The 27,166-nt window shown below is 42.0% G+C and overlaps 1 protein-coding gene across 1 annotated transcript; it reads right to left on the bottom strand.

Moving 5' to 3' along the window:
* Positions 1-27,166, bottom strand: nr2f5 (nuclear receptor subfamily 2, group F, member 5). Its single transcript, XM_012876705.3, has 4 exons — positions 26,336-27,166; positions 14,455-14,735; positions 11,306-11,552; positions 1-4,129 (listed from the first exon to the last, which is right to left on the bottom strand). Exons 1-4 carry the CDS (start codon positions 26,700-26,702, stop codon positions 3,810-3,812), a joined length of 1,215 nt encoding a protein of 404 aa, XP_012732159.1. The 5' UTR covers positions 26,703-27,166; the 3' UTR covers positions 1-3,809.

The raw sequence follows: 27,166 nt of genomic DNA, 5'->3' as shown, positions 1-27,166 counted from the left end.
TACAGTGTGAACAAAACTTTATTTTAATTAATGGATAATCAATATTTCCAAACAAAAGCAAAAGGGATAAAAACAAACTCTTAGAAACTTTCTGTGAATTTATTTACCGACACACAACTTTCTCAGGTCCCTGATGGCTTTTTCAATACTGATATTTGACGTTGATCCTACGGTGTCATGTTGGAAATATGACATAAACAAACTTTTTCCAACAAGAGAACAAAGGAAAAAAAAACTTAAAGTATTCCTACATTAAAACACAGTCCTAAGTCCAACAGGAAAAGTGTTGCAACACAGACTGAGGTTTTCAGAGGTTAGTGATACATTACTCCACATGATAAGCTCAAATGACATGAGTTTAGGGGTTTTTCCCTACACAACAATATCACCCAGAAGTGGAAAAAACAACTTCCATGATGTCTAAAAACTAAAAGTGCTCTTGATGTTAAAGCAGAGAATAGTTCCTTTTTATTTTTCTTCTAATGTCTAATTATTGCATAAAGATACTCCACAATTATGTCCTTTGCAAACGCACGTTCCATTTCAACATCATGTGAGCTTCTTTCCACTCCTGACAGAAGATAATACCTGTTATAACAGGTAACGAGAGATTATGGCACAGTCATAAGATAAATGCTCAGTGACAAATCTTTATTCTAAGGCAAATACAGCTAGTTCTGTAAATTGCCCCCCCAAGACACTTCCCACCTAAAGTCTAAAAGGTCCAATACTGACAATCATTACAAAAAAATACAACAAAGATGAACAGTGATGTGGCTGCCTCCTGGGACAGCAACATTAAGGGAGTTCTAGTGAGCCTTCTGAATACCTAAATATGTATTTTCATCAAATGGGGGTAACGGTAGAAATATTCCACCAGTGCTGAGATTTTACAAGCGTGAATAAGTGTCAGGTCTAACGAGATCACAGTGCAAGTGCCAAAGCTTTCATTTGTGTTCTTTACTTACTTTTTATTTTATTTTACACATTTATTCGCTTAACCTGAGAGTCCAAACAAATGCAGTCAAATTAAAGACAAACCAAAACTTTATTTTCCAACACTGCTATGGATAAATTCAAAAGTACATGTATGTCAGCTTTGGCACAGGTTGCACATAAGTGTAAAATTTGTTGGGTTTGTATTTTTGCTCTGAGCTAATACTGACGGCTCTGGGTACTTTGCTCCTTTGCCACTTCCTGCTGCCAAGTCCTCTCCCGGTGTTACCCTTTGCATCCATGTCTACTTCCTTTTCCTATCTACCTACCGTCTTCCTGTTGCTCTTGGTAGTTTTGAATTTATAAGAATTATGTGGTATGTATGAAACAAGCTTACGTAAATTTAAACTTGCTATCATGCTGATTTTATCTTACCATGTAGGTGTTAAACATATACTAAACATGCGTCTAAATTTGCAAAAATGTATATAATTGAAGTTTATGTGCTGCTTTTAATGGGTATTTACTTTGTATAATGTTTAAGAATCAGGACCAAGAGTGTAGATTCACGGTGTTCTCCAGCATCAGGATGGGGTATATTACTTTTTCTGCGCGGATACCGTGTAATCTCAATATTTTTCCATATTTAGCGATCAACTGACCATCTGAGAATTATATTTCATGCTTTTATGAGTGCCCCCAAGTTGTGAAAAATGTATAAGCTAAATAAATCAAAAACTAGGTCAGGCTTCAATCAGTTGGAGTCACTTCAAGCGTTCACCATGCCAGGTGAGTGAATCATCAGTGCACCTGCATAGTGTAAAATCAGATAAAAAATAGTTATCCGGTACATCTTGTCCATTCGTTGATGCAAAACTAGAGAAGCAGGAGCATACTTTTGGTACCGGTTGTACATATGTGCAATATATGTGGCTGGCTCAGAAATATGGTCCTCATGGTGCATAATCTTTTTTTTTTGTCATGTCCAAAAAATTTATGGCAGTCTAGGTTAAGTGGTGATCAAACTATATATGCTAAAGAAGGCAATGTTGAAATATTATTTATCTAACTCAAAGTACCATGCCATGCCACGGCATCACATAGTACTGTGATTTGGGTTTGACACCACAGACAGAAAATACGCCAAATCTGGATCACAGGAACGTATGAGTGCAGTTTTCAAGTAGGAACCTACTGAAGGATGCCAATAAATAGCTGTGTAATTGATCTATTTGCATGTTAATATAGTAAAAGTTTTGCAGATGACAAACTGATTTAAAAAATCTGTGATGTGTAAAATAATTCAGTTTATAAAGCGCATTTCACGCTCAACTCTGACAAGTGGTTTTAAAGCCAAAAAACAATAAATGCTGTTCTGTTTTGTTTACACAAACAAAATAAAGGTTTTACAAACTGACAACTTTAGGTTTACAGACTCTCTGTCCAGTGTAGAAATATCCGGGTCATGTTTGACCAGTCTAAGTATGTAAGGTTTTTAACTACAAATAATCAAATACAATCTAATTCATTTAAATATGGCTGTCTTGACTGAACAAACCAGTTTCCAGCTAACTGGGATCCAACTACGCAACAGTTTTTTAATATTTAATTACAGCACTTATGACCAGCCATGTTTTTTTTGCCATTTATAGTTTCCACCAGTTACCAAGAATCCTACCACACATAAAACTAATAATTGGTAAGAGCTTCTTGAATGTTTATTTCACTGAATAAACTAAACCTGACTGCAACTGGATAGCATTTTATGAGGGAAATATGAAAATAAATGATAATCCTGTTCAAATTTTTTATGATGAGATTTCTGGTGACACAATCTAATAGTTTTAAGTTTAAATTATTATTTTCATAATTTCAATTATTTAGGGAAAATTTCCATTGTGGTTCTTATCTAAAAACATGTGAAAGGATATGACGTCTAACCAATTAATACAGGAGTCACATAACTCCAGTAAATATAAAGATATTGAAGATTATTTTAAATCGGTGAATGTCAAAGCAGGCACCAAAAGACCTAAAGACATGGATGACGAGGCCCATGGCAGATGGCTTCCTTTCTTCCCCATTAAGATCTGGGTGCAAAAAGTGACCAAAACTACAAACCATCAAAGTGACAAAGGAGCAGCACAACCAGCACCCAATACTGACAAGGCTGTTAGTCTGTCACCTCCCCCCTCCCAAGAAACCTGAGCTTTTTAATTCAGTGAACCCAAAGATGCCTTAGATGCCAATGAATCAATGATATACTATACATATGGACACAATCATGAGTTATCTCTCCATATAAACAGTGCTAAAACAACACACAATATAACATGTCATCTGCAAAAATTCAAGACATTTTGGCATTTGTCTTCTCTTAATGGCTTCTGGTTTGCTTTCAAAATGTAGTGTGTATATATATATACATATACATATACTCAGACCTCGTGCTCTTGGCTGTAGAGTTCAAATAGCAAAGTCCCTGCTCAGATTCAGCCATGCTGTGTAAGTGTAGGCATTGCACCAAGATTTAGGCAAATTTGCACAGTTTAGAGACCGACATCTGAAGAGAGTCCAACAGACCTGCTGGTGAACTGTGCAGCAACCTGTCCAGCTCATGCCACCTCTCAAAAAGAAGACCGCATGCTATCAGTTCAGGGACTTCGAGAGGCCATTGAGTCTTTGAATCGGCAACGAAGACTGACTGACTGGCTGGCTTGTGTAACCGGGATGGCAACGTTTCAAGAGTCTCATGGATGGAATGGTGAGGAAGACGCTTCCTGAGGGGAAAGCTGAAAAGTGGACTGCAGACAATGAAGGGAAAGAAAGAAAGTGGGATGTTTCTCTTGGAGCGTCTCCTTTGTAACTGGGCCTCAGGGTCCGTTCTCATTGTAGTGGAGGGAGAGGGGCCGCTCGCGTTGCACTGTGGGCATGTAGGGCCAGTTGTAGCTGGAGCCGGACAGCAGCATGTCTCGGAGCAATGTCTCAATAGGCGTCTTGCCCACCAGGCGCACGAAAAACAGCTGCTCGATGACCGGTGAGGAGACAATACGCAGAGAGGGCAGGCGCAGGAGGAGGCGCCCGAACCGGTTCGGCTGGCTCGGATACTGGTTCCTCACATATTCCTCCAGAGCACACTGGGACTTCTCCTGGATGCTCTCCACATGGGCGACATCCGACAACCCCATGGCATCTAGAGGAATGAAGCGACATTTCAGGGTGTTTTGGTTAGAGAGAGAGACTGAACCAAATGTTCATGGAAGTTAGACACATGATAGTGATGTGCAGGGTGCAGCATTTCAAACATCCTACCAAAAAAGTTCAATATAGTGTCTTAAATGCTTTGACCAAAGAGCAGAATATAAAACATGAACAATTAAAGGCACTCGTCATTTTGAGGACAAAAACTGAAACCCATGGGAGAAAGCACCGGTCACTTATCTCACATCAGCTGGTGTCTTTTTGGCACATATTAAACATGTTGGACCAAAGTGCAACGAGACAAAGGAGATTACTGGAGATACGGACAGTTCTATCAGAAGTTTCACTGCTTCTCAGCATTTTTCTGATGCACAAACATTACATATAAAAGCACATTCTCACAAACAGCCACAGGTGTTTGGATCCAGCTGGTTAGATTTAAACATTCATACAGATAAACCATACAGTTATCTTTTGCAGCCATTAAAACATCTTGTATTAAATGATACTGGGTATATTTCAGCGATGTTATCATAGATGATGGTTGTTTGTACCTCTGATACTTTTTCTGTTGTTCTTTTTACATCTTTTTCTGCAGGTGTAGGAGCAGACTCCAAGGATGTTATCTTGCACTCTTTTTCCTTTAATATCGTCACCTTTTTTCCTTTTTAACATTTTGCATCGCCTTTCTCTCTTCCATTCTTTCTCTTTTACATTTTTGTTTCTGTGTGTCCACTGAATTTAAAATAATCCCAAAATATCCTCCAATAAAGTTTTTTGCATATATATCAAGCAGAGCACTATGGCGAAAGCAATAATGCTCCACCTGTGAAAGTAAATGTGTTGGGCTCTCTTTGGCATTAAGACATTCATTCTTAATGCTACACTGCCAGAAAGGACAAGTTAAAAAAAAGTTTTAATGCTGCAAGCTTCACCTCGGAGAGTTGGCCCACCAGACAACATCAGTGCGAGTTGTAGAATAGAAAATAGAGGTCTATTTTTTGTGTTGGATCTTTCTATTCTGATTTCTTCAACTCCCTTCTGGTCTTAGTTGCCGTTAGAAAGCAGATTATTCCTTCTCATAACTTGTTTTCCTTCCTACCCTGTGGTCAGACTTCACGTTCCCCTCAGATCGGGCTCATGCTCTGCTTCCAAACTCACCACACCTTCGCTCTAATTCAGCCCCGCCTTCACCAGAATCTCACACAGACGGAGAGTGCGTAACACCGTGTGATTTTTTTTCTTTTTTGCACTCTCAGCGTGGAGAGTAGAGCAAGGGGATTAAAGCAAAGGAGGTCAGAAAAGTGTGAAGTCTAAACAAAGACACCTTTTACTGTACTCCGCCGCATACTGTAGGCCTACATTTGGTGCATTTGGCCCCTGCGTGAACCCACATTCCATAGACAGGTACTCGATGAGGGCAATTTATTCTCAAGCTTTCTACGTGAAAGCGTTGGCCTGTAAGCTTTAACCCGTCGCCTTGCATCACAGGTCCGCTCCGTCATCACACTCTTTGATCTGTCCCCCGTGTAAACCCTGTCCTGCTGGGCCTCAGTTCCACTCTGGAAAGTATTTAATTTACTCCACGTTTTAATCAAGCGTGTCAATCCCTCCCTACCCCCAGCTGACTCTATTCTTATCATTCTGGGAGAATAATTGCTCCCTCTTTGGCTATATTTCCCTCCACACGGGAGGCTGCTGGACAGCGTTGTAGTCAGGGTTTTTTTTTTTTTATTATTCGGGGTCCTGCGTGACAAAGCGGTCACTGCCTGGTCAGGATTAGCAGAGCTGTCTGCGTGACTCAGACCACTTGGCGTGCTAAACCGACAGCACTGTGGGCACCCTTCCACGCCAAGCACTACCTTGTTCTTTTGTCTCCTCCTTGGCCATGCAGCGGATTCGAGGGGACGAGGGATCAGAGCGGCAGGAATAAAATGCCCACTCTCTGATGTGACTTGATGGACCAGGTCTCCACAGGGTGGAGTGGAGGGGGTCGTCTCAATGGGAACGAACAGACAAATTATCTTTGTCTTGTTAGGCTACACTGGGAGTCTGGTTTATTAGTAGGTATTTAATACGGGCATACATGCTGCAGTTACATTCATGTTTTGCAAATCATTCAACGAATGCATCAGTCTCAGGAATATTTTAACAGTTTTTTTTTTGTTTTTTTTTACCAAAACGTGTGTGCACTTGCATCTGCCAGTGCAGGAAAGTCGCATGAGATGCTCAAGGCTATAGGGGTTATGTAGGTCACGGCGAATCCTCCTTCTAACTGAAACACGCCATGCATAATTCAAGTCCTGCGGTGGGGGCAGGGGTCTTGGGGCTTGGACTCAGCTTGGAGTTTTGGAAACAAGGGGGAGGGAAGGGGGGGGGATGGCTGTTTTCAATAATAAATGGGATCATAAAGGAGAGAAACTGATGAAAGCAGGGAAGATATCGAAGAGGTGGATCTCTAGCCACCCACGTCCATGCAACGGTTCCAAGGTTCGGAGGAGACGGCGCACACATCGGGAGTGGATTTGACAAGCCGTGCGAGAGAGAAAGGAGGGAAAACGCAATTAAAAATCGGAAAAGAGAAACATCTCAGCGTTGGCTCCTTCACCATCCGCTTCCTCCTGGGTCAAAAAGTGTGATCCCCTGGTGAAGAATCCCAGATGTGACAGTATTTTGGCTTGCACTGGATCCCTGTGACTGCAGGGATAAACCTCAACAGGCTTTGTATATAAGCACCATCAAAACAATGAACATCTTTGTCAAGACACAAAGCTGTTGTATTTCGTCAGTAGCCCAGGGGAGAAGTCAGAAAAGAAATTGGGGCAATCTGGGAAATAAATCCTGTTTCCAATCTTACAATTAAATAAAAAATATGTTAAACATGGCCCTTTTAGTTCAATTTAAATAGGAATTTTACATTACTTTTATGTTGCACTTTTATGGCAGCAAGTAAAACGGGGCTGAACGTACTCCACAGATGCAGCTTTAATGTTTAACATCGCGATCAAATTACACGACTGTACCAGCTGCATTTACATATGGAGCCAATAAGACGATATGTGCTGCAGCATTGGAGGTCACCTCTCGGCCAGCTAACATGGAGGTGAAAAGGTTGTGGATTAAGAGGAGCTTTTTCCCCCCCACCATTCAAACACCGCTGTCCATTTTCTAATTGTGTTTCTGACCGCATTTCCCTCTTTTTGTTACAACAGTTTCCACTGTCCACTGTAGTTCATAATAAGATTTGATGGTTTGTTTTGTTGTGACTCTCCAACGCATATCTGTGCATAAGTTAAGGAATAACTTTCAGGGATACAGGGAAAACGACATGTAAACACATTCACAGTCAACAAATATGCTGTGGTGCATTATGTAATGTTGCAGAAATGTTTGAAGGCCTAGCTTGGAAAGCTCATTCTTTACATTTTCACAAAGATGCCACATTTTGGGAATCATTTAAATTGGTTTCTCTGAAATAGTGTCTGAGAATTTTTTATTTTTTATTTCATGGATGAATTTAAAGGAGCAGCGTGTAACAAATTTGGCTTCTAATTAGCAAAAATCAAGTATTGCTTTTATAAATACATATATCCATATGCATAAATGTGCATTTTATAAATACATATAAATACATGTATTCTTTTTCACTAGGAAGAAAAAGAATAACCAGGAGAAAACTAGAGTCTATATTGGCGCAGCTATTATTACCAGGTGGAGATAATTCATGAGGGAGCGGAGATTTAAAACAAATGCAAAAGTTGCAGCTTTCTGTTGGTCAGGTAAGTTAATTCAATATAACAGTGAAGTTTATTTTTGCCGTTATGTCATAAACAGGAGAGTGTAGTCCAGCAGCTACTCTGTCCTCCCGGCAGAGACGGATAGTTTGTTCATATTGTCTCCCACTCAGGGAGTATGTGCGTACGTGGAGGGATGGAGGCTTCACGGCTGTAGCGTTGCAGCGCCAGCCGCTCTCTTTACTCATGTTTAAATTCGCTTACTTTACAGCCCAACTAAGTGACTTCAAGTTCGGAATGAGCCAAAGAAAATTTGTATCATGGAATTTAAAAGCAATTTTAGTAAAAAGGGTGGTTATAATAAGCGGAATTGGCAACACGATGACTGTAGCTACTAGCTAATAGCAGTAGCTAATACATGGAGGACATGTTGACATCGTCACATTTATGACACACCATGGCTTCTCTAGTAGTTATTAAGCGCTTAACAGCAAGGTTGTTTATAATTTATTTAGAGCACCACTAGCTAGGGAACCCTACAGGCACTGTCAAAGCATTTAGAACCAACATTAATTAGTAAATCCCAGTGGTTTCTCAGTTTAATGTTATTTCTAGATCCAAGTTGCAGTTAATAATGTCATTGTCAATAATGTGCTGCATATTGAATACATCATAGCACTAAAATGATCAGCTTGTAATTTAATAAATGTATCTACTTTTATGAGGTCCTGCAAATGGATACGTGCAACTTGAACTTTTGCATGTTAGAATTGGAAACTTCAATGTATTTGAATAACTATGGAGTGAAACTTTGAGCTAATGGCCCAACTGGCTGCTTTTCTGATTAATGGTCTCATTTCCCAAACAGTAATTCTAGGTGGACATCCATGTCCTGGTAGGTCTGCAGGTGGTCCATCCTCTCTCCAGGTCATGATGGTGGGTTGATCAGAGATGCTCAAACCTGGGATGTTGTTGTAGAACCAGACCCTGCTTTAAACTGGACCAGAACTTTCTCCCTGACCTGCCTGCTGGGTTCCTTGGTCTTCAAGATGTTGTTTATTCTCTAATATTCTCTAACAAACCTTTGAGGACTTCATAGAACACCTGCATTTATACTAAAATGAGCTGTCAAGGCAAATTGTTTCAGTGGATTTTATTTATCATCGGAGTGAAAAGGACTGACCTGCAACTGTATTCCACACCATACAGATTATTCTTTGTAAAAATATATTTGGAGTAATGTATTCTTGCTCTCGCGCTGCGCCTCATGTTGGTCTAACTCATAAAATCCCAGTAAAACTCAGTGAGGTTTGCAGTAGTTAGGTGACAAAAACATGGAAGGATTCGTAGAAGGATTTTTGAGCCTTTAAAATCATAATAAGGTTATAACAAACTGTAGGTTTAAAATAGAACACCTCCCTTTGCTACATTTATTCACGCGAGAAAGGCTCCAGATTGGCCGTTTCCCAAAAGGTCACGTTGCTGTGATTAAGACACGAATAAACCAATCAACAGAACGAACAATTCCAATTAGCCGCCCGCTAATTCCCTGTTTTCCGTCAGAGCCACCTTAAACTTGCTCACAGCAGAAAGGTTGTGTTTTTGTTGACATCGGAATCAACCTATAACCCTCCATGAGTTTGTGAGCCACATACAAATCCGAGCCATATGTTCACAACCATGAAAGATGCACGGTACGTGGCGTGGGGTCAGCCATCTGTAAAGGATTAAATTAAAGCATGGATCACCTTCTTCTGGCCTGGGGACTGCTTTTGTGAACGGGATGCCGCCTGCATTTATCAAACCTAGTAGTTAAGCTCTGTGTAAATTAAACATTTGGGTTGAGAAATGTCAGTGATGTAATATTAAAATAACGGGTTGCATGTAAAGACGACACTTGGCATTTTATTTAGACGATGGACGGTCATCTTTGCTTTTCAGCGGACACCATTTGGACGTTTAATCACAACCAAATGTCACGGTGGTGAACTTTTAACTCTCAGCTCAGCAGAACATTTAAATATGCAATGATTTACTGCGTGTAGAATCATTGTTGTTAAAACCAGATAAACTTTATCCAAGTGTTGAAACACCATCTAATCACATGTTACATGTAATTATGTATTCCATTTTTTTATAAATACGTACTGAAATTATTTCTTTCTCAAATGAAAACAAATTTTTTGAGTCATTAAATCTTCATATGTATGTTGGAGCATCTCCATGCATCTACAAGTTTATTAGGTAATGTTAAATATATAATAATATTTATATATTATAAGTTTAATATTCAAATTATATAATGGACGCCTACATAATTTGCAGGGGTCATTAAAGTATGGCTGAGTCTAAATCTGAGTCTAATTTATGAAATTATGATTATAATTAACACAGTAAACAAAAAGGTAGGGTGTAGATGAGGCAGGAAGAGGCGGGGTTAATATAATAAATTTGCTCAAATGTACAGCGTAAACATGCAGTTGAATGACAATAAAGTCTGTTTGAGTCTATAATTTTAGACTTCCACCCTCTCCCTTGATTGTGTTTTCTTTTAAGCATGTGTGTTATTGTTACTTGCACAGCTGCTTAGTTGATAAACAGATCCAATCGATTTATTTTTAGGTTGAAAAAAAATTATCAAATTAGCATTGAGTGGATTCATTTTCACCTTAGTGCTAATTTGTCTGCATTTTATTTTAATAAACTGTGCTGAGTTGTGTTGAATTGGACGGTAAGGAGACCCAGGAGTAGAAAGTAACAATTCCTTTATCTACATCTAGTCTGTAAAAATCATGAAAATACCGACCCATACATAGAAAGCTAAGAGACAAATATTATAGTCATTAATGACAGAAATCAACCTGTTTCTGCTGAACCTGTCTTTCTATCAGGTCTACAGACGCCCGTTTTTCTCTCTGTCCTTAAGGAGGATGAAGCAGGACTTCAAACTTACATGTTTAAGCAACTCAAGGATGCTGGAGTAAATTCCTTATATTCAGGCAATTACACAGTAATTCACATTAATTCATATCATACTGTAAAGTAACTCCTAGATGTCTTTTTTGACGTGAACATTTAAATCTTCTCAGACGTTATGGACTGTTTGCATACCCTTTAGCTTCTCAGGAAGGATTATCGCTGCGTTCAACTTGGGCGATGCGTCTTGATCTGTGTCTGCGTGTTATGTGAGCTTTCTGAGCCGGTGTCTCACCAAAATGTCATTATGATTGGTTACATTAACGAAAATAAAGATTCTGGATGTAAAACCTTTGTAACTGTTGATTACTGTTGATCATTAAATGTGACCAAAGCAGACAACGCTTAGTTTCTTTCACTCCAAAACAAGACGTTTCATGTTTTTGAAGAGGATTAGGTTTTTAAGACCACTGTGGGTTTTTTTTTTTTTTAGACTTTGGAACTTCTATAAGGCTCACCTGACGTGAAGAGCACGATGGATTTGAGGCAGGAATATTCAGCCGTGTCGACCTGCAGGGCCTTCAGCTTCTCCACCTGCTCCTGGAAGACCCGGATGTGGTCCATGAAGGCCACGACGCGCTCGGCGGACATGGGCGAAGCGTGCAGGCCGGCTGCTGCCAGCAGAGGTGCCACATGGAGCGGCATGGAGCACTGGGCCGCGTTCAGGACGAAGAGCTCACTCCACGACATGCGCAGCAGCGCCACCTGGAACACAGGTAGACATGTTAGAAATTTAAATGAGAGGGGGTAAGAGGAGGGAAACAGACCTGCTACATTTCTGTTTTTTGAAAATGTCAGAATATCTGCACAAAAGGAGCGAACTCCTAGCCAGTTACCCAGAAAATATGAAACTGGGAAGGTGGGAAAATGCTCCAAAAAACATCCGATCTCACTGGCTCCAAGGTGGGATGTAAAATCTAGTCACATTGAGTCCAACCTGGGCAGACCTTATTCCTTTATTATTATAAAATGGACATAATTTAAATCTAAATCTGTAACTTGTGGTAAAATATAAGAGAGCAAACATTTTAAACCCACTGAGAACCTCAGTAAGCCAAAAATAATTCACGTTGTTCAGCTGCATGTTTAAAAGGATACAGTATGGATGAGTAGAGATAGAAACACTGCATTAAGCTCATTCCATGTGGCAGAGAAACACTAAACTGGAGTTTAATCTAAATTGGTTAAAAATCGCTTTAGCGTCAATTAATAACTGCGTTCTGACCCGTGACTGTGGTGCTGGTATCTGAACTCAAAATAACATCAGGAGCATGTGAAAAGGGCTCGACACGCAAAGGCCTCAACACTGACTCAAACTAAGCAGAAGAAATGTAGTTATTTTTTCTTTTTCTTGCTTAAAAAAAATTCAACTACATTTTAGTCACCATGTGTATCTATTTCAGATGCGTTGTCAACCCAAAAAGGGAATAGAAAGACTGCTAATCTAAATGAAAGTCAAAATTAAAGGCACAACACTAAGACATGTTTAACAGGTTACTCTAATACACCGTTCACAATCCTGACTTAATCTTTATTTATTTCCATGAACCGTGATCAATACTCAATGAAAGTTACTCTGAAAGATGCTTGTTCCTTTCATGAAGGAGGTTCTCATGTTTCTTAATGATGCAAAATGAAGAACGAACTGAACCGTCTTTCTGTAGCATTTGGGAGTTTAATCAGCTCTAATCATGGCTTTAAAGGTGCATAGCCACATAATTAGTAGCTCACTCTGGTCAAATACAATGTTTTTATGAAAGATCATCACATCCTGCTGGCATATTAGTTGTTATTTTGGTGTTTTCTGCTTTGTTTTTGCTTAGTTTGTTAATAAATAAAGCCATTTCATGTTTATTTTCGATTTTAACAGAAGTACGTACTGCATATGCACAGCAGGGGTTAAAACAAGGAAGCGGCTAACGGCTATTAGCATCTCCCAGCGAAACAGTGAAGAAAGGTCCAAGATCCAGTGAAAAAAAGTGCAAAAAATATGATTCCAAGAAGCAAAAGCCTGGAATGTCTCTGGGAATCCAGTCTGAACATTGGTGTTCACTGAATCAGACGCTAAACCTGCCGAGGCTCAGATGTGACGCAAAGTTGACTGACGTGAGTAAATGTTCTGATATGAGGCTCTTAAAGTTGCTGTAGATCATTTAATTTAATTAATGACGTTTGGTCTTCGATCACGCCGAGCTGCTGCTTTACTGCAAGGCATTGTAGAGGGTCAGGCTCGGTCCGGCATTATTTAATTTAGATTTTTTAATTAAGCAAACTGGCATTATGATAGTTCTGCGATACTGTCACTAGATGGCGCCACCTCTGTTTATATTTGTTCATTGCGCCTGGTGCTGAGGCTATATTTATATCCACAAAAAGGACCATAAAACGTTATCAGGATGTAGGCTTGGTGTATATAACCTTATTTTATCATAATCAAACGGTTTTAATATCCTTTATAAGCATATTACGCGGCTATATACCTTTGACTGAGATACTTCCAGGTCTTTTTGCTCATTTAAGGTTCATGGAACCTCATGGAGGTTCTCCTCCCTGTTAAAGGGAAGTTTTCCTCTCCACTGTCGCTTCATGCATGCTCAGTATGAGGGATTGCTGCAAAGCCATCAACAATGCAGACGACTGTCCACTGTGGCTCTACGCTCTTTCAGGAGGAGTGAATGCTGCTTGGAGAGACTTGATGCAACCTGCTGGGTTTCCTTAGAGAGGAAACTTTCTCACCAACCTGGAGGATCTGATGGAGTCTGACTTTGGAAAGAGCCTTGAGATGACATGTTGGCAATTAACGCTATATAAATAAAATTTCATTGATTTGAAAATTGCAATGACAACATATTTGCTATACATTGTGCTAAGTATAACTTTGGCTTTCCATTATAACTGACCTTTAAAAGTTGCTGACAATACTGTACAACAGCATAATTTGACACATGTAAAAGAGTTAATTCATAAAGCGCTAAATATGTGCTAAAATGTAAATAATCTAAGCAGCAAAATAAAGTTTCCTACAGAAAAGGGCAGAGATGCATGTTCCTCAATGTCTAAGAGAAATATAAAAAGTTCCAGGGATAATGTAGGTGGCATTTATGCAGCACAGCACTACAAATTAAACTGGTATCAGGTCTTTGGTGAAGAGAAAATAAAGAGAATTTAATTGATTGAGGAGCAGAGCAGAGTCAGTAGTTTAAAAAACGCTGTTACTGACATGATATTTAATGGTTTCATTAATGTTTGGATGCTGCTGCAGCAAGATGAATGTGTCATGAACATGGCTGCCAAATGTCCGTGTGAATATTTATAGGTACAACAGTAACTCTGAGCCAGCAGCATAAATCTGCATGAGGAGGATCGATTTCAGGTCGGTCCACGCTGAACGCTGCTGCTCTGAGTTCCTGCCAAACACAATCCTTTCTACACGCTGCTAAGTGACACTCGACACAGACACAGAGGAAAATATTAGCGTTCTTCTTGGTTTTGACTCATGTGAAAGGGGAGCTCTAATCACTTCAGGTGCCGTTTCCTGCGTTAACGGGTCAGCAGCGAGAACAGTTTGGGTCGGATCATTTTTCTTCCTGTCAGTCATCAAACTCACCTGGTCCATGAGCTGCAGGTCAGGGAAGAAGGGGATGTTCTTGGCCCACTCCACGGCGCTGAAGAGCAGGCGAGCCGCCAGCTCGCAGATGTTCTCGATGCCCATCAGGTTGTTTCCCTGCATGCATTGGGCCCCATAGCGGGACGTGGGGTAGGGCTCGGCGCGCAGCAGCAGGGAGATGAAGCCCGACAGGTAAGGCTGGCTGTTGTACGGGTCGGTGCCGTTGGTCAGGTACTGTCCCGGGCTGCTCTGCGAGTTAGACGTGCGTCCTCTCTGTACAGCTGTCAGAGAAACACACAGACAAAGGCCGCTGCGTGAGTTTTAAAAACAGATTCCCACTGTTTAATGTGCCCTTCAGTGGCTTTATCAAACTTTTAAGAGCAATACGTGTGAAAGGGACCAAGCAAAGTGTATCTGAAAAGCCCAACTAAAGGTAGAGAGGGGGAAAAAAAAGGATCAAATTGGGAATGCGATATTTGTCGGGCTGCAGAGGGAGGTCGAGGGGGCGAAAAACATTTCTCCAACATTTAAAAGTGTCAGCGCTCGTCTTTTCAGCGGCCAGGCCAAGGCCGCTCCCCACTGCTGTTGTGCATCAATGAGTAATGACGAGCAGCAGCTGTTAAAGATATAACACTTCTTCACACCTACATATGTTACGCACTCGCACACGAATACATGTAACACACACACACACACACACAGAGAGTCCCGCCGTACCGACAAATGGCTGAGCCTGAAGCGAAAAGGGCACACAGAGGCCAAGCCCTCCAACAAACACACACGTCCCAACCCCCCGCGGGTGAGGAGTGATGATGATGCGGTGGGCGCTCAAAGGCCCATTTGGAAAACACCTGTTCAGCCGTCCCCACTGTCTGACTAATAACTCCATCTACTGTTACACAGAGCAAGTGTGCGAGGGCAGAAAGGCAATGAAAATGCAAAGAGGGGCCATGTGTCAGGGAGGTAAAAAAATGAAGTAAAAAGGCTGAAAGAGGGAGATAAAGTAGAGAGAGGGAGAGGGAAAGGTGATGAGTCGAAGAAAAAAAAAAGGAGATTGAGGGCAGATTTGGGGGCTGGAGGAAAAAGAGAGAAAAGGTGAAATGTGGCTGAGACGGGGCGCTGAATAGAGAGAGGACAGAGGGAGACAGGTGGAGGCAGGAGGGTGAGAGGTGGGGGTGAAAGACCAGGCAGGAGGAGGGGTTGGAAAATGCTTTTTAACCTCTTAAGCCCTGAGGGTGTATTTTCCAAAAAATGCATGCTCATACTTTACAAGGCATTTCTCAACTTGTACAATGCCTAAGCTGCTAATCTTCCTATCAACTGACCCAGAGGTCCTGGATGTGAAAATGTGAGAGTGAATGATTCCAGGCCTGAGTGAATGAGATTTAAATGCCCAAAATAAATAAATATCACCTGCACCCACAGCTGCTGTGGCAATCACACGCACCGTGACGCAGTGAGGTCAACTCACCGTGGAGCGCGCTAAAAATGCCAGAAAATACCTCTGCACTAAAGGTGTTGACCTTTTCCTCTGTGAACTGCTTAGTCTGGGATCCCAGGGAAGAATGCACTCTTCTTCTGCAAAGTAAGCTATGAGAAGCTGTTGGTTGTCACAAAAAGATTTATCACAGTTTGTCCTTACAGCAACAGAGCACAGCTATCAGATCAGCCCTTTGGATTTCTGACTTTTAGGGGAAAAAACTCTGATCTCCAGGGGTTTAAAGGATCCGTGTTACAGGGTTGAATTTAGGTGTGGAACGGTTCTCTGATCAGATCTTTTCAGTAACTTCAGGCTGACTGAAAGCTACAGTTATGTAGGAAGTCCTGGACATCTACACAGCTGGACATGAATTGGACCTGTTTGTCTCAGAAAACACCTTAAAATAAAAAATTTTGTGAATTGGTGAACCAAGAAAATAAACTGAATTGAACTGAATGCGTAAAATCTAACGCCAACATCTCCAGAACCTTATGGGACGTGTGGTTTACTGAAGGTTTTTGCAGAACTAATTGTGCCTGTTGAAGCTGGGAGATGTCTAACGCAGCAAATTAATATTTAAGTGACAAGATGAAAAAAAGGAGCAATTTTTATGCTGGTTGTTTAAGATAATGGTAAAACTTGGTTGCAAGCAATTGAACTGTGAATGTTTGCAAAACTTGGCAGTTTAAAGGACAAATTTGAAAATGTTGATATAGCAGGAATATCATTTAGTGAAATAAATATTTTAGAGACAGATTTCTTGTGCTGCGTTCTTCAGACATTATGTTCACCTGTTAGCCAGAAAAAAGCAACTTCAGCCTAAATACGTTTAATTTTAGTCGATAAAAGTTTTCCGTTACCTATATCAATCTGTAGGCTGGGCCAGCCTACGTCAGGCTGGTTCACACCAGCAGGGGGCGCCCTACAACTACCACAGTGCCATGTTTAATAAAAATCGATATTTTTCAGACAAGTGGCATATTTTATTGTAAGTGGTCTCAGTATTTAAATGTCTTGAAGTGATTAAGACGAGTCAAGCAACACATGTTTAACTTTAAGGTCATTTAATTTCATATGTGCCAACTTGATTTACTACTTTGTTTGTAAACCACAATAACAATAAAGCTTCTGTTAAATGAACTGTATCCAGAAAATCTCAAACACGGATGTGGTGAGGAAATGATCAGCTGAGATGTGGAGAAGAATGCTAATTAAATAGAAATGTTATAGTTCCGGTTCAAATGACAGATGCTGGTTTAAAAGTCCGCTGGGTGACAGAAAGCCTCATGTGTACAAACACACTTGTTGCCTTCTAATAGTTGTAATTAAAACTGGAGTTTTACAAAAATGTAAAAGGATTACTTTTTGGTCTGTAATAAGGGAAAAAAAAGTTTCGTTTAACGGATTTAACAAGCAATGTTGTTTCAGTCAGGATATTTTCAATGTGCAGCAGCGAGAATTGAACGGCTGGACTCGTGTTTTTAAGGGTTGTCTTATATAGGAACTGTGATAAGAAGTGTAGTAGATTAAATTGGTTTAAATTTGAATACAATGTGTGTCCAGCTTTAGCTAGTTTTGCTACAACCCAAACACTAAGGTTGGGCTGCTTCAGCGTGAAGCAAATGTCACCAATTTAACTCTGTCATTATAGGCAGGAAGTATTCAGACCCCTCGAGCAATATATTCAAGTTATTCTTTACTCTCTTTGTATTACTGTCACAACACAAGTCAGTCACGTAAATTCTGTGATGATGTTATTCAGTAGTTTTTAGGACACCCAATAGCAACTTTCTTTATTGTGGAGTTGGGAATATTCACCCAGAGGCAGCCTTTGCAGATAAATGGTAAATCTCAGCTGTGGCCGTCAGAACAGGGATCGCATGGAAAAACATAGCAATTTATGCCTTAATAAAACATTGATTGCTCCCTTTTGTCTCTTTGTAACATGAAGGAGTTCATGAAAGCAGAGATGGCGGTGCCTGTTGTTCCTGATCCGGCTGCCAAGGCGAGCCCAGCAGACGTCTCTCTCCGGATAGAGAGAGTCCTCTGCAGCCATAAAACTCATTTTTATGCTCTTACGCCTCATTAGGTGTACAGTATATGATTCTGACTGATCCGAGCTAGTAGGTCTTACATGTATATTCACTGGAACCAGAAGTATTAAATACATGCTATCTTGCTTATGAGCTGTTAATTGACTGCCTCTCCATTTGATAACTCAAATATAAATTGATTAAAAATATACCTTTGTTGTGAATAAAGTCTCAGTCATAAAACATAATATACTCAAAAACAAAATAATTAAGAAAATAAGCTTCAAATTTAAATAAGATTGCTCTGTAGGTGTATTTATTTTTGATCTATTTGAAAGTTGTTTTGCTGTTAAAATTTCAAGATTTCCACTCTGAAATACTGATAAAAAGCTAAAATAAAAATTAAACATACCTTTGGAGTGCTATATTTCATTTTGTCATATAAAAACCACAACTTTTCCACAGTCTCTGTGCCTCTTTGGATTAGTATGATCTAGTGTTGCGTTTTAAAGAAGGTCCGCTCTGACTGTCCGTCCCCTGTTCTGCTGCAGCGTGACGAAGAGCCTGAGACTCAAGCATCACTGCACTGATTCTGGAGGACACCTTGAATGCATCTCCATCACGTCGCCATGGGAGAGACGAGCCCCAGAAGGACAAACCCGGTGGACGTCGTGTCCCACAGTCACCGTACGTCCTCACGCCGCTAGAGGGCGCTGTTAAAGGAACGTAAACAGTCTGAAAGGACTCTTTCCTGACCACTCCACCAGAAGTCTGATCGCGCCGTCCCCTAAACCCCTAACACTAAAGCAGTCCTGGCACAACACATCCAGGCCTTCATGCTCCTCGTCTGCCTCGTTCGAACATTCACAGCTAATTATCTGTGCTGGTATCAATAAGCGGTGAATTCAGCGGACGGCTGTGTTTCTGCCCGAGCCACTTGACTCTTCAAAAGCCTCATTGTGGGGGTCACTCGTGCCTGAGAGGCAGAGCACTCGAGTACGTCTGACTGAAACACATCGCTCTCTGTTAGTCCTCGCCTACGGAGATAGACCAAAAGGCAGGAAGAGGGGAGGAAAGCAGGAAAACGGGGTGATGGAGAGCTGCTCTAAAAGAAAGGGGAGAAAGATGTGGTATCCTGACATGACAGGGAGGGGGGGGCAGATAGAGACAGAAACGGGATTGGAAGCAGATGTCTGAGTAGAAGAAAGACCGGGGAGCCATAATCTATTATTCTGCTTCTAAAAACCTGAACTGCAGCTGAATTCTGTCCATTTAGACAAAACTTGCATGGCTAGTCTGATCCGGCGACGGTTGCTGGGACGTGGACTGAGCGAGGGAAGAGGAGGGAACGTTCATGGAAATGCAGATATGAGCCGTGACTTTCAAAACGTCGCTACAGCAAGCGGCAGCTGGCAGAGCGCTGCCGGGTTAGCCTCTGGGTCAGTCAGTCAGCGGAATTACAGCAGCTAAATACAATTAAGGCCTATCAACATTTGGTCCAAAAGGTCAGCGCCGAGGGAGGAAAGCAGCCGCATTATGGATTTGGATTATTCTAAGAGTTTGGTTTAATAAAGTGGCTTTTTTTCCCCCCGCTCTAAGCTCTCCGTTTGGAAGCAAAACTAAAGCTAGAGGATCAGATACAGTAACTGCGGGATCCAAAGAGAAAGAATACGGGATACGTTTAACACGCTGACCTAAAAAAGTAATGCTTCCGTAGGAAAAGGCTGAAATGTAACTCCATCTGCTAGGAGTGCGTGTGAACGCACATGTGTGATCCAGCTGAGAGGGCAGCCTGTGATGTGACACCGAGGTGATATCCCCACGGCTCCCATAGTTTTATTTTGGCCCTGAACTTTGACCTGCGGGTCAGAGCAGCGGGGCAACGAGAGGCAGAGCGCAGCAGAAAGGAGCCAGTGTGTCAAAAGGGCTGACGCAGACACATAACACCAAAGGCCTGGAGAAATAACCCCACTTTGGCTTTTCATGGAGACATTTTCTGCAGTGAGTTTGAGGATTTTTCTGGCAAACGTGTGTGTGTGAGCTGTTGTTATTAACCTCTGCCTTTGGGATTGCCGCTAATTTTACCAAAGGATGAACGTCACTGTGAGACAGGGGGGGTGGGGGTGGGGGTTTAACCTGCAACCCAGCGCAAACTCACCTCTATTAAACCGAGCCTTTCAACTAAGGGTGTGCAAAATAATCGTCATGACGATGCATCGCGATTCTAATTTTCGCGATCTACTGCATCGATTCTTGACGCCAAGTATCGATTATTAATTTAAAAATAATAATAAATAAAATGTCATGAATGGTTGGTGAACATCAGCCAAAGTCAAGTGGAATACAACTTCATTGGTTTAAAGGACCACTGAGGCCATGTAAACGTCACTGATTATCCTTATTTTGTTATTTTAAGTTTTATATATCCTAGGCACTTTTTGTCAGTGTATCCACTCCAGTAATAGTAATATTTGTTTTCATGGCAATACCTCCAAAAGTCATTTCAATAAATACAGCTATGTATGAATTCAGTTGCTTTCAGTTATGTATCAATTGAAGACACTATCCATACACAGCCAGTCAGCCACTGGTAACGGCTGTATTTTTTTCCTAACAGTGTTCAGTGAAAATATTGCAATGCATCGCGATACATTGCAATAATTCAAGTATCGTGATGCATCGTGATAGAATCGGATCGTGGCATGTGAATCGTGATTCGAATCAAATCGTGACTTCTTTGGCAATACCCACCCCTAGTTTCAACGTGCAGGAACATCCTCTCGTGTGGTTCTTCTGTTTATTTTATACAAACATTTCCCACCACCTTACACACTAAAAAGAGTTGCTGGTCCTTTAAAAACTCAATTCTAACCTGCCTTGTAACAGGAAACGACCCCTTCAGGAGCTCCAGAGTACAACTGAAAAGCTACAAAGTTGTGCCTTTAAAGCTGTTTTCACAGTTTTTTGTAACTGCTAGAGAAATGGCAGAATGGGTGGAGGCTTCATCCGCCACATACAGCTTACAGTTACGCGGTGCGGCCCCTCCCCCACCTCTTGCTACACGTTGCCAGTCAGCTGGCTGAAAGAAGGCAACTTCACCTTTATTTCTAAATCAGAAAACCGTGGAAAGTCATCGTGTAGAAACGGAAAAAGCACAACCCACTGCTCTTCGTAGTGTAACGCAGTTTTAATTTAAACATTTCTGAGTGACTAAACTAGAGTCCTGATCCAAATCTGACAGAGAATCCTTAGAGGCCTCCTTTTCTATCACTCTGACGATGGGTGACGGAAACGAAGCCTTGCAACCTCATAGACGTGGAGCTGCATCGGCAAAATTAGATCTTTATTAAACCAGAGGAAATATGCAAAAACCTGAAAAGCAGCTTTAGGAAGAGGCTAATGCTGTAGTGCCAATGAGACATTTTTGGGGGACCCGAAAAACTTTAAGCTTTAAACTTTGAACCCTCCTGTAAAACCGTTTCAGATTTTCTGTTATATCGTGCTATGAAAATCTGATACTGGCTGAACTGGATTAATTCCTTAGAAGTTTGAAGGTCTATTAGCGTTGAACTTTAAAGTAGCCAAACATGCAAATGTTGCTCAGCACTTTCTGGATTAGTAAACTGTTGCAAATGTGTAAGACTTTTCCGTTTACAGCCAATAAATGGTCCAAATCCTACCAGGAGGTTTAAAGAGGGCTGAATGTTGTGGCTGCTTGAATAAAAATCAGGTGCTGTGCTGACCAGCAGGATGTGAACTTATCTGATTAATATTTCAGAGACTAAACCGATATTTAGTTACAGACAGTTTTTTTTTTGTTCAACCTCCCTGTCCACTTCTGTGTCATTTGAAGACATTTTTTTTAAAACAAAGCACCTGCTCAATAAAAGAGGGACCGTCCCGAGTTATCTGTCAGACAAGAAGGAGCGGAAAATATGGAGCGGTGGCCGGCAGAGACGCGGCAGAGCGTGAGAGGAGGCGATCCTGAGGCGGTGCAGAGCCAAACGCAGTGACACGGACTGACAGAGACAGAGGGGGGCTTCACATCAGGACGTTTGGGAGACTTCTGAAATAACCTGCAAACAGTCTCACCCTCAAGCTTGTTAACACCTGCTTGTTGACGCTTTCTGATCCTTATTAGAGCTGCAAAGAAAACCTGCACCTCTACACAACCAAATCTCAGCTAGACACCTTTAATTTACACCAAACTTACCCCAACCCTGTTTTTCCCCATGTAAAATATTCCCTAATGTCACAACACACGTGTTCTGTGCTTCTTCCTCGGCTGAGTGTTTTCAACGGTGACCGAGCTGATGCATGAAAACAGGCCGAGCAACTAAAACAGTCCAGAAGGGGTTCAGAGGGAAGTTTGGCATCACGTAGAGTTTACTTTTGTCACATTAGCAGCTTCTACCCAAATAAAAAGGTCAGAACTTTGCAGCATGCAGTTTCTTCCATTAGCAAGAGATCTTTTTGCCCACATGTTGCTTCCTCTCTGTAACGAGAAGCGTTTTCAGGTGAGAGGAATTTAATCATTAACTCTGCAACAATGTGCACAAGGTTTAACCATTAGAAAATAACAGAAAGCAAATTTCTGGGCTGGGACAAGCGCCGGTTTCCGGACCAAAGCAGACCAATCAGCAGTGCTTGATGGGAAGTTGCCTATTTTTCTGGCTAGTCAGTGCACCCTGTTGGATCTGAGCGCTCCGGTGGGGTATTTCCACCCGCCCCCCCCCCCAAAAGGGGTCACACATTTGGACTTTGACTTCAGCCCGTCTGCTGCTAATGTTGTAGTTTAGGTTGACCTACATTTACCGTGGCTGCAACGTTCTGTCAGGGTGCAATGTGGGTCAGGAGATTGTGTTCGGTGCAGGAATTACAGATTTCTGAGCTATAAACAGATGTTGGGTCTGTTTATCATCAGAACACGCCACTAATTCCACAAACGCAGCGTCTGTGGGGGCTCACGGCTAATTCAGCACACACAGCAGACAATATGACCTTATCATGGTGTATAAACGCATTCAGTGAGCTCCGGTCCGTGTCGTTCTGTCTTCGGTGACTCGTCCTTTCAGAATTAAAACATCCCCCCCCTCGCTGCAGTTCAAAGGAACTGTCATGTTGATTCTCTTTGCCTCCTTGCTTCCCAGTCGGCCCGCTAACTGCAGCGACAGAGGAACAACTGCAGCTTCCATGTAGCTGCCTGTCGAAACAATGACTCTATCGCTGCCAGCGCTTCAGACGCCTGATTCCAACTGAAGCCGGCGCTGAAACGTTTCGCCGTCATCGAAGTCTTCAACAAATGATATTATGTTCAACGCAGAAAAGAGGTCAGATGTCCCCTCTGGAGAGAGCGACTTTTAAATCTGCCACTCGTGAAACCTTTAAAATCTTTTCTCGGGCAGCTAAATATTAATTTACTCTGAACCAGAGTCGTGCAGAGGAGGGAGAGAGAGAAAGACAAATTTCACTCCATGATTTTCTGCTTGGGAGAACCTTTGAATCGGGAGATGTTGAATTAAACTGAACGACTGAAGGTGTGTTTAAAGCCGGACATCAACACCACAGCAAATTCTCGTAAGTTTCGGATGTTAAAACTTCTACATTCATACATCTGTCGCATATAGAATACCCCGTTGATATGTCCGGGTGACCTTGGTGAATAATGCAGGAATGGGACCTATGGGTGACCCCGGCGAAGTTGGTCCTGAGACCTTTTGAAACATTTCAGCTTTAAATCCCAGGAAATAGATTCCGTAATTAAATATTCACCTCAGCTTTTTGGAAGCATTTCTTATTTATTCATATCTTTTTTTTTTGGCTCTGAAAACCAATTTGTTTATAACACCAGAGGGTATCATGAGAAGCGACCAGCTAAGATGCAGTTGTGTAAAAGTGCTTCAGTCATGAAGGAAACCTGACCATGTTTGCATCTTTTCAAAGGTCTCCAACGATCAGATGTTGCATGGGTAGGACTCTCCGTCTCACATTTACAAAAACATGGACAACATGATCAGGGCTGCACAGAACAAGTAAGATCAGAAATTATCGATGAGGAAATTTTCTACACTTTTCTGTTTCCTTCCCATCATCACAATCCACAACTTTTAGTTAAATTCAGCATTTCGGATTCACTGAAATCTGTTTCAGGTGTGAGCGTCAGCTGCAGCCAGAATCCACCCAGCAGGCTAAACATGCAAATGTTAATGCGTGGCACTGGAAATATAACAACTTAAAAATATTTAGTCCAAGCAGTCCTTTGCAGCAGCCGTGTTAAACCTGTTGATGCTGGATATCCTGTCTAAACAGGATAGAGAGGATTTTTATTCACAACAGAAGCGCTACAACTGTCCCTATCGCTGCTAGTTGATTATGGTAAATATATTATCCACAACATTTAGCATTTTGATTTTGACCTAATACAGACCTAATACATAATATTGAATGAACTCCTGCTTATTAAGTAATTTTCATAAGTTTATTGTGCATTCTATACTTTCATGAAAGGGGAAAACAAAGTTACCTTCTTTCAGCCAACCTGCAGCAACAGGTTGGGGAGAGGCTGCACCGTCCTCCTCCAAACTCCCAACAGCTTGAGAAAACTCCAGACACTCACTTTTTACTACTTGTGATACTTCAAACTGTACAAATCAATTACAGGACACTTTAAACCATATTTTTTTTAAACTTTGGGACAGCATAACACACACACACACACACACAACAGCCCATGCTTAAATCAAATAAGTAAGTCATCGGCTTACTAGGAATTTTAGAAAGCGGATCCTTTTAGGACCCAGAAAATAACCATGAAAAGCTAAAACTATGAGCACAGCTTATTTTAGAAGGAAGATCTGAACAAACAGCTCATCTTCTGATAGAACTCCTTCTTCTGATCTAAAACGTTGGATTTCACGCCCGCGTTTTTTGAACTAGATCAGGAGGATAGGCAGCTTTTTCAGCTGTAAACACGCTGCAGTGCATCAGGAGATTTCCTCGGGTTCATCCAGTCGGAAAGGAGCATGACCGACTCGGCGTGGCTTGCGGGTTTCTTTCCATGCAAGAGTGCGGCCTGCAGTCCACACACACGCACAGAGGCGCAGCGGTTCACCCGCAGGAAGCCTTGTGGCATCATCTCAGATCTGAGCAGAGCGGGTGTTCCCAACCTGGACGTAATTAGATTTTTTTTTTTATTTTTTTTTTGCTTTAGTAAAGAACAAAGAGCGAAGGGGACACTGGATCTGCCCTACAGCGTTCAGCCTATAGGTGCCCTTCAAGGTTGGCTGCTGTTGACCTTAATCCGTTTTCTGACAGGGACATGAGTTAGAATGAAGTGTGAAATCTTCATTAAACACAGAGATATTTGGTAAATTGAGACTTAAAATCAGTGCTGTGCAGACACATTACGCACAGTTCCTATGTTTTTGCTTAGATCTGTGCGCAACTGTGTGCGCGCAATTAGTTCTACTTCAGATTGTAGAGTTTACCTTAACATAACCCCCCCCCCCCCTCACATTAAGCTAAAAAATGTCAATTCAAAGACTAGAATTATGAGAATCTGTCCACAACATGCGCCAAAAATTCAACCGAACGCCCCACAGCAATTAGCAGCGATCAGTTGTGTCTCGTTTTGGTTAAATGCGCGCCCGCGCGCGCCTAGCGGACTGGGTGTCGCTGCTTGATGATAATTAATAAGGCGAAGCGCTCCTCTTCACCAACACGTTTCCACTGAACCTCTTTGGCATCAACTGACCCGTTGTTAATCCAGCACAATGCAACAAATGTAGCGGCATCCACTTATAGTGGCTCCCGGGGTCGCTTAGCAAACAGCATAATTAACGCACAGAAACAAAGAGGGGATTTTTCTGAGCGCCCATGAATGCCTCGGATTTGATGAATGTATGAGGAAGAAGCGGTGTGGTGCCGCAGGTGGGGACTGATTATTTAGCCACATCAGTAGTCGCAAAGAAGAGGCGTTTGGACGCACAGGACCTAGAAGGCGCTGCGCACCTTTTACACGCTGGAGTTGTGACTGGCGCTTTCCCAACATGACGTGTGTCTTCCTAAAAAACTGTTAGGATATGTTGCAACAGGAGCAGCTGAATCAGTGAGGTTTGGCAGCCGCTCCAGAAATGTCTGATTTCAGCAATAAAGATGTGAAAAGGTCAGACCTGTCTTCCAGCGTTGCTGGAAATGCGTAAAACGACACCAAAGAATGCGCCACTTGTTTCTCTTTTTTAAGTCAAACCTTTGAATGTTCCAGACCCTTGTGACTAATAAGCACTACGCACAATTTTACGCACAGAAAAATGCCCCCACTGTGCCAAAATTCATCCTAGAAAATAAATAAAGAGAATAACCGGCTTACCTTCTCTCCTCATGCCGACTTTGAGACACTTCTTGAGCCGGCAGTACTGGCACTGGTTTCGGTGGTGCTGGTCGATGGGGCAGTCTCGGTTACCCCGGCAGGTGTACGTCAGGTTCCGCCTCACCGAGCGCTTAAAGAAGCTTTTGCATCCCTCGCAGGTGAACTGGCCGTAGTGCTTCCCGCTGGACTTGTCCCCGCACACCATGCAGTCCACGTTGGGGAGCTTGTCCCCGGAGAGCGCATCGTTCCCCGGGGTGGAACCATTAGGAGTCCCCGGTCCTCCGCCGGGCTCCTGGCCGCACATCTGCAACTGGGAGCCCGGATCTGCGGAAATGTTCTCTGACCACTGGTTTACTACCATTGCCATGCTATCCCCAAACACTTTACCTCTGTTTAAATCACAGAAGAAATCGGAGGGCGCGGTAGAGATCCGTCCTGACGTCTTGGAGGAAAGCAGAAAGGAGGACGGGCGAAAAGGCGCTTCCCACTTTCCTCAGAGCTGTGAGCTGGTCTGAGCTGAACAAAGTTGATTTCAAAATGTTACTCAGTACTTTGTCAAAGCATCTATTAAAGCACAAAGCAACAGCGGGGAATCAACATGATCGTTGAAGAACTGCAGAGCCGACAACTCCCGGAGGTCTGCCCTGCGCAGCGATCCATAAACACGTTGTTCTTCAGAGTGGAACCTCTCGGGAAAGTCAGTCCAACAAGTGAGCAGGTTGGCTGTCAGAGTGAGAATACTGTCAGGAATCCTGCAGAGCCGTGTTACCCCGAACTGGGAACAAACCGCACAAACAGCGCAGGGGGGCAAGTATCCCACAGCTCACAGCC

The sequence above is a fragment of the Fundulus heteroclitus genome, chromosome 3 (genome assembly GCF_011125445.2).
Source record: "Fundulus heteroclitus isolate FHET01 chromosome 3, MU-UCD_Fhet_4.1, whole genome shotgun sequence".
Classification (NCBI taxonomy): domain Eukaryota; kingdom Metazoa; phylum Chordata; class Actinopteri; order Cyprinodontiformes; family Fundulidae; genus Fundulus; species Fundulus heteroclitus.
This window is presented reverse-complemented; position numbering and strand designations above follow the sequence as displayed.

Excerpts from the sequence above, each read along its gene's own strand:
- nr2f5 (XM_012876705.3), bottom strand. The coding sequence starts at position 26,702 with ATGGCAATGGTAGTAAACCAGTGGTCAGAGAACATTTCCGCAGATCCG. Across the intron at positions 14,736-26,335 it reads AGTCGGCATGAGGAGAGAAG|CTGTACAGAGAGGACGCACG; the intron begins GTAAGCCGGTTA and ends TTTCTCTGACAG. Across the intron at positions 4,130-11,305 it reads CATCGTGCTCTTCACGTCAG|ATGCCATGGGGTTGTCGGAT; the intron begins GTGAGCCTTATA and ends TCATTCCTCTAG.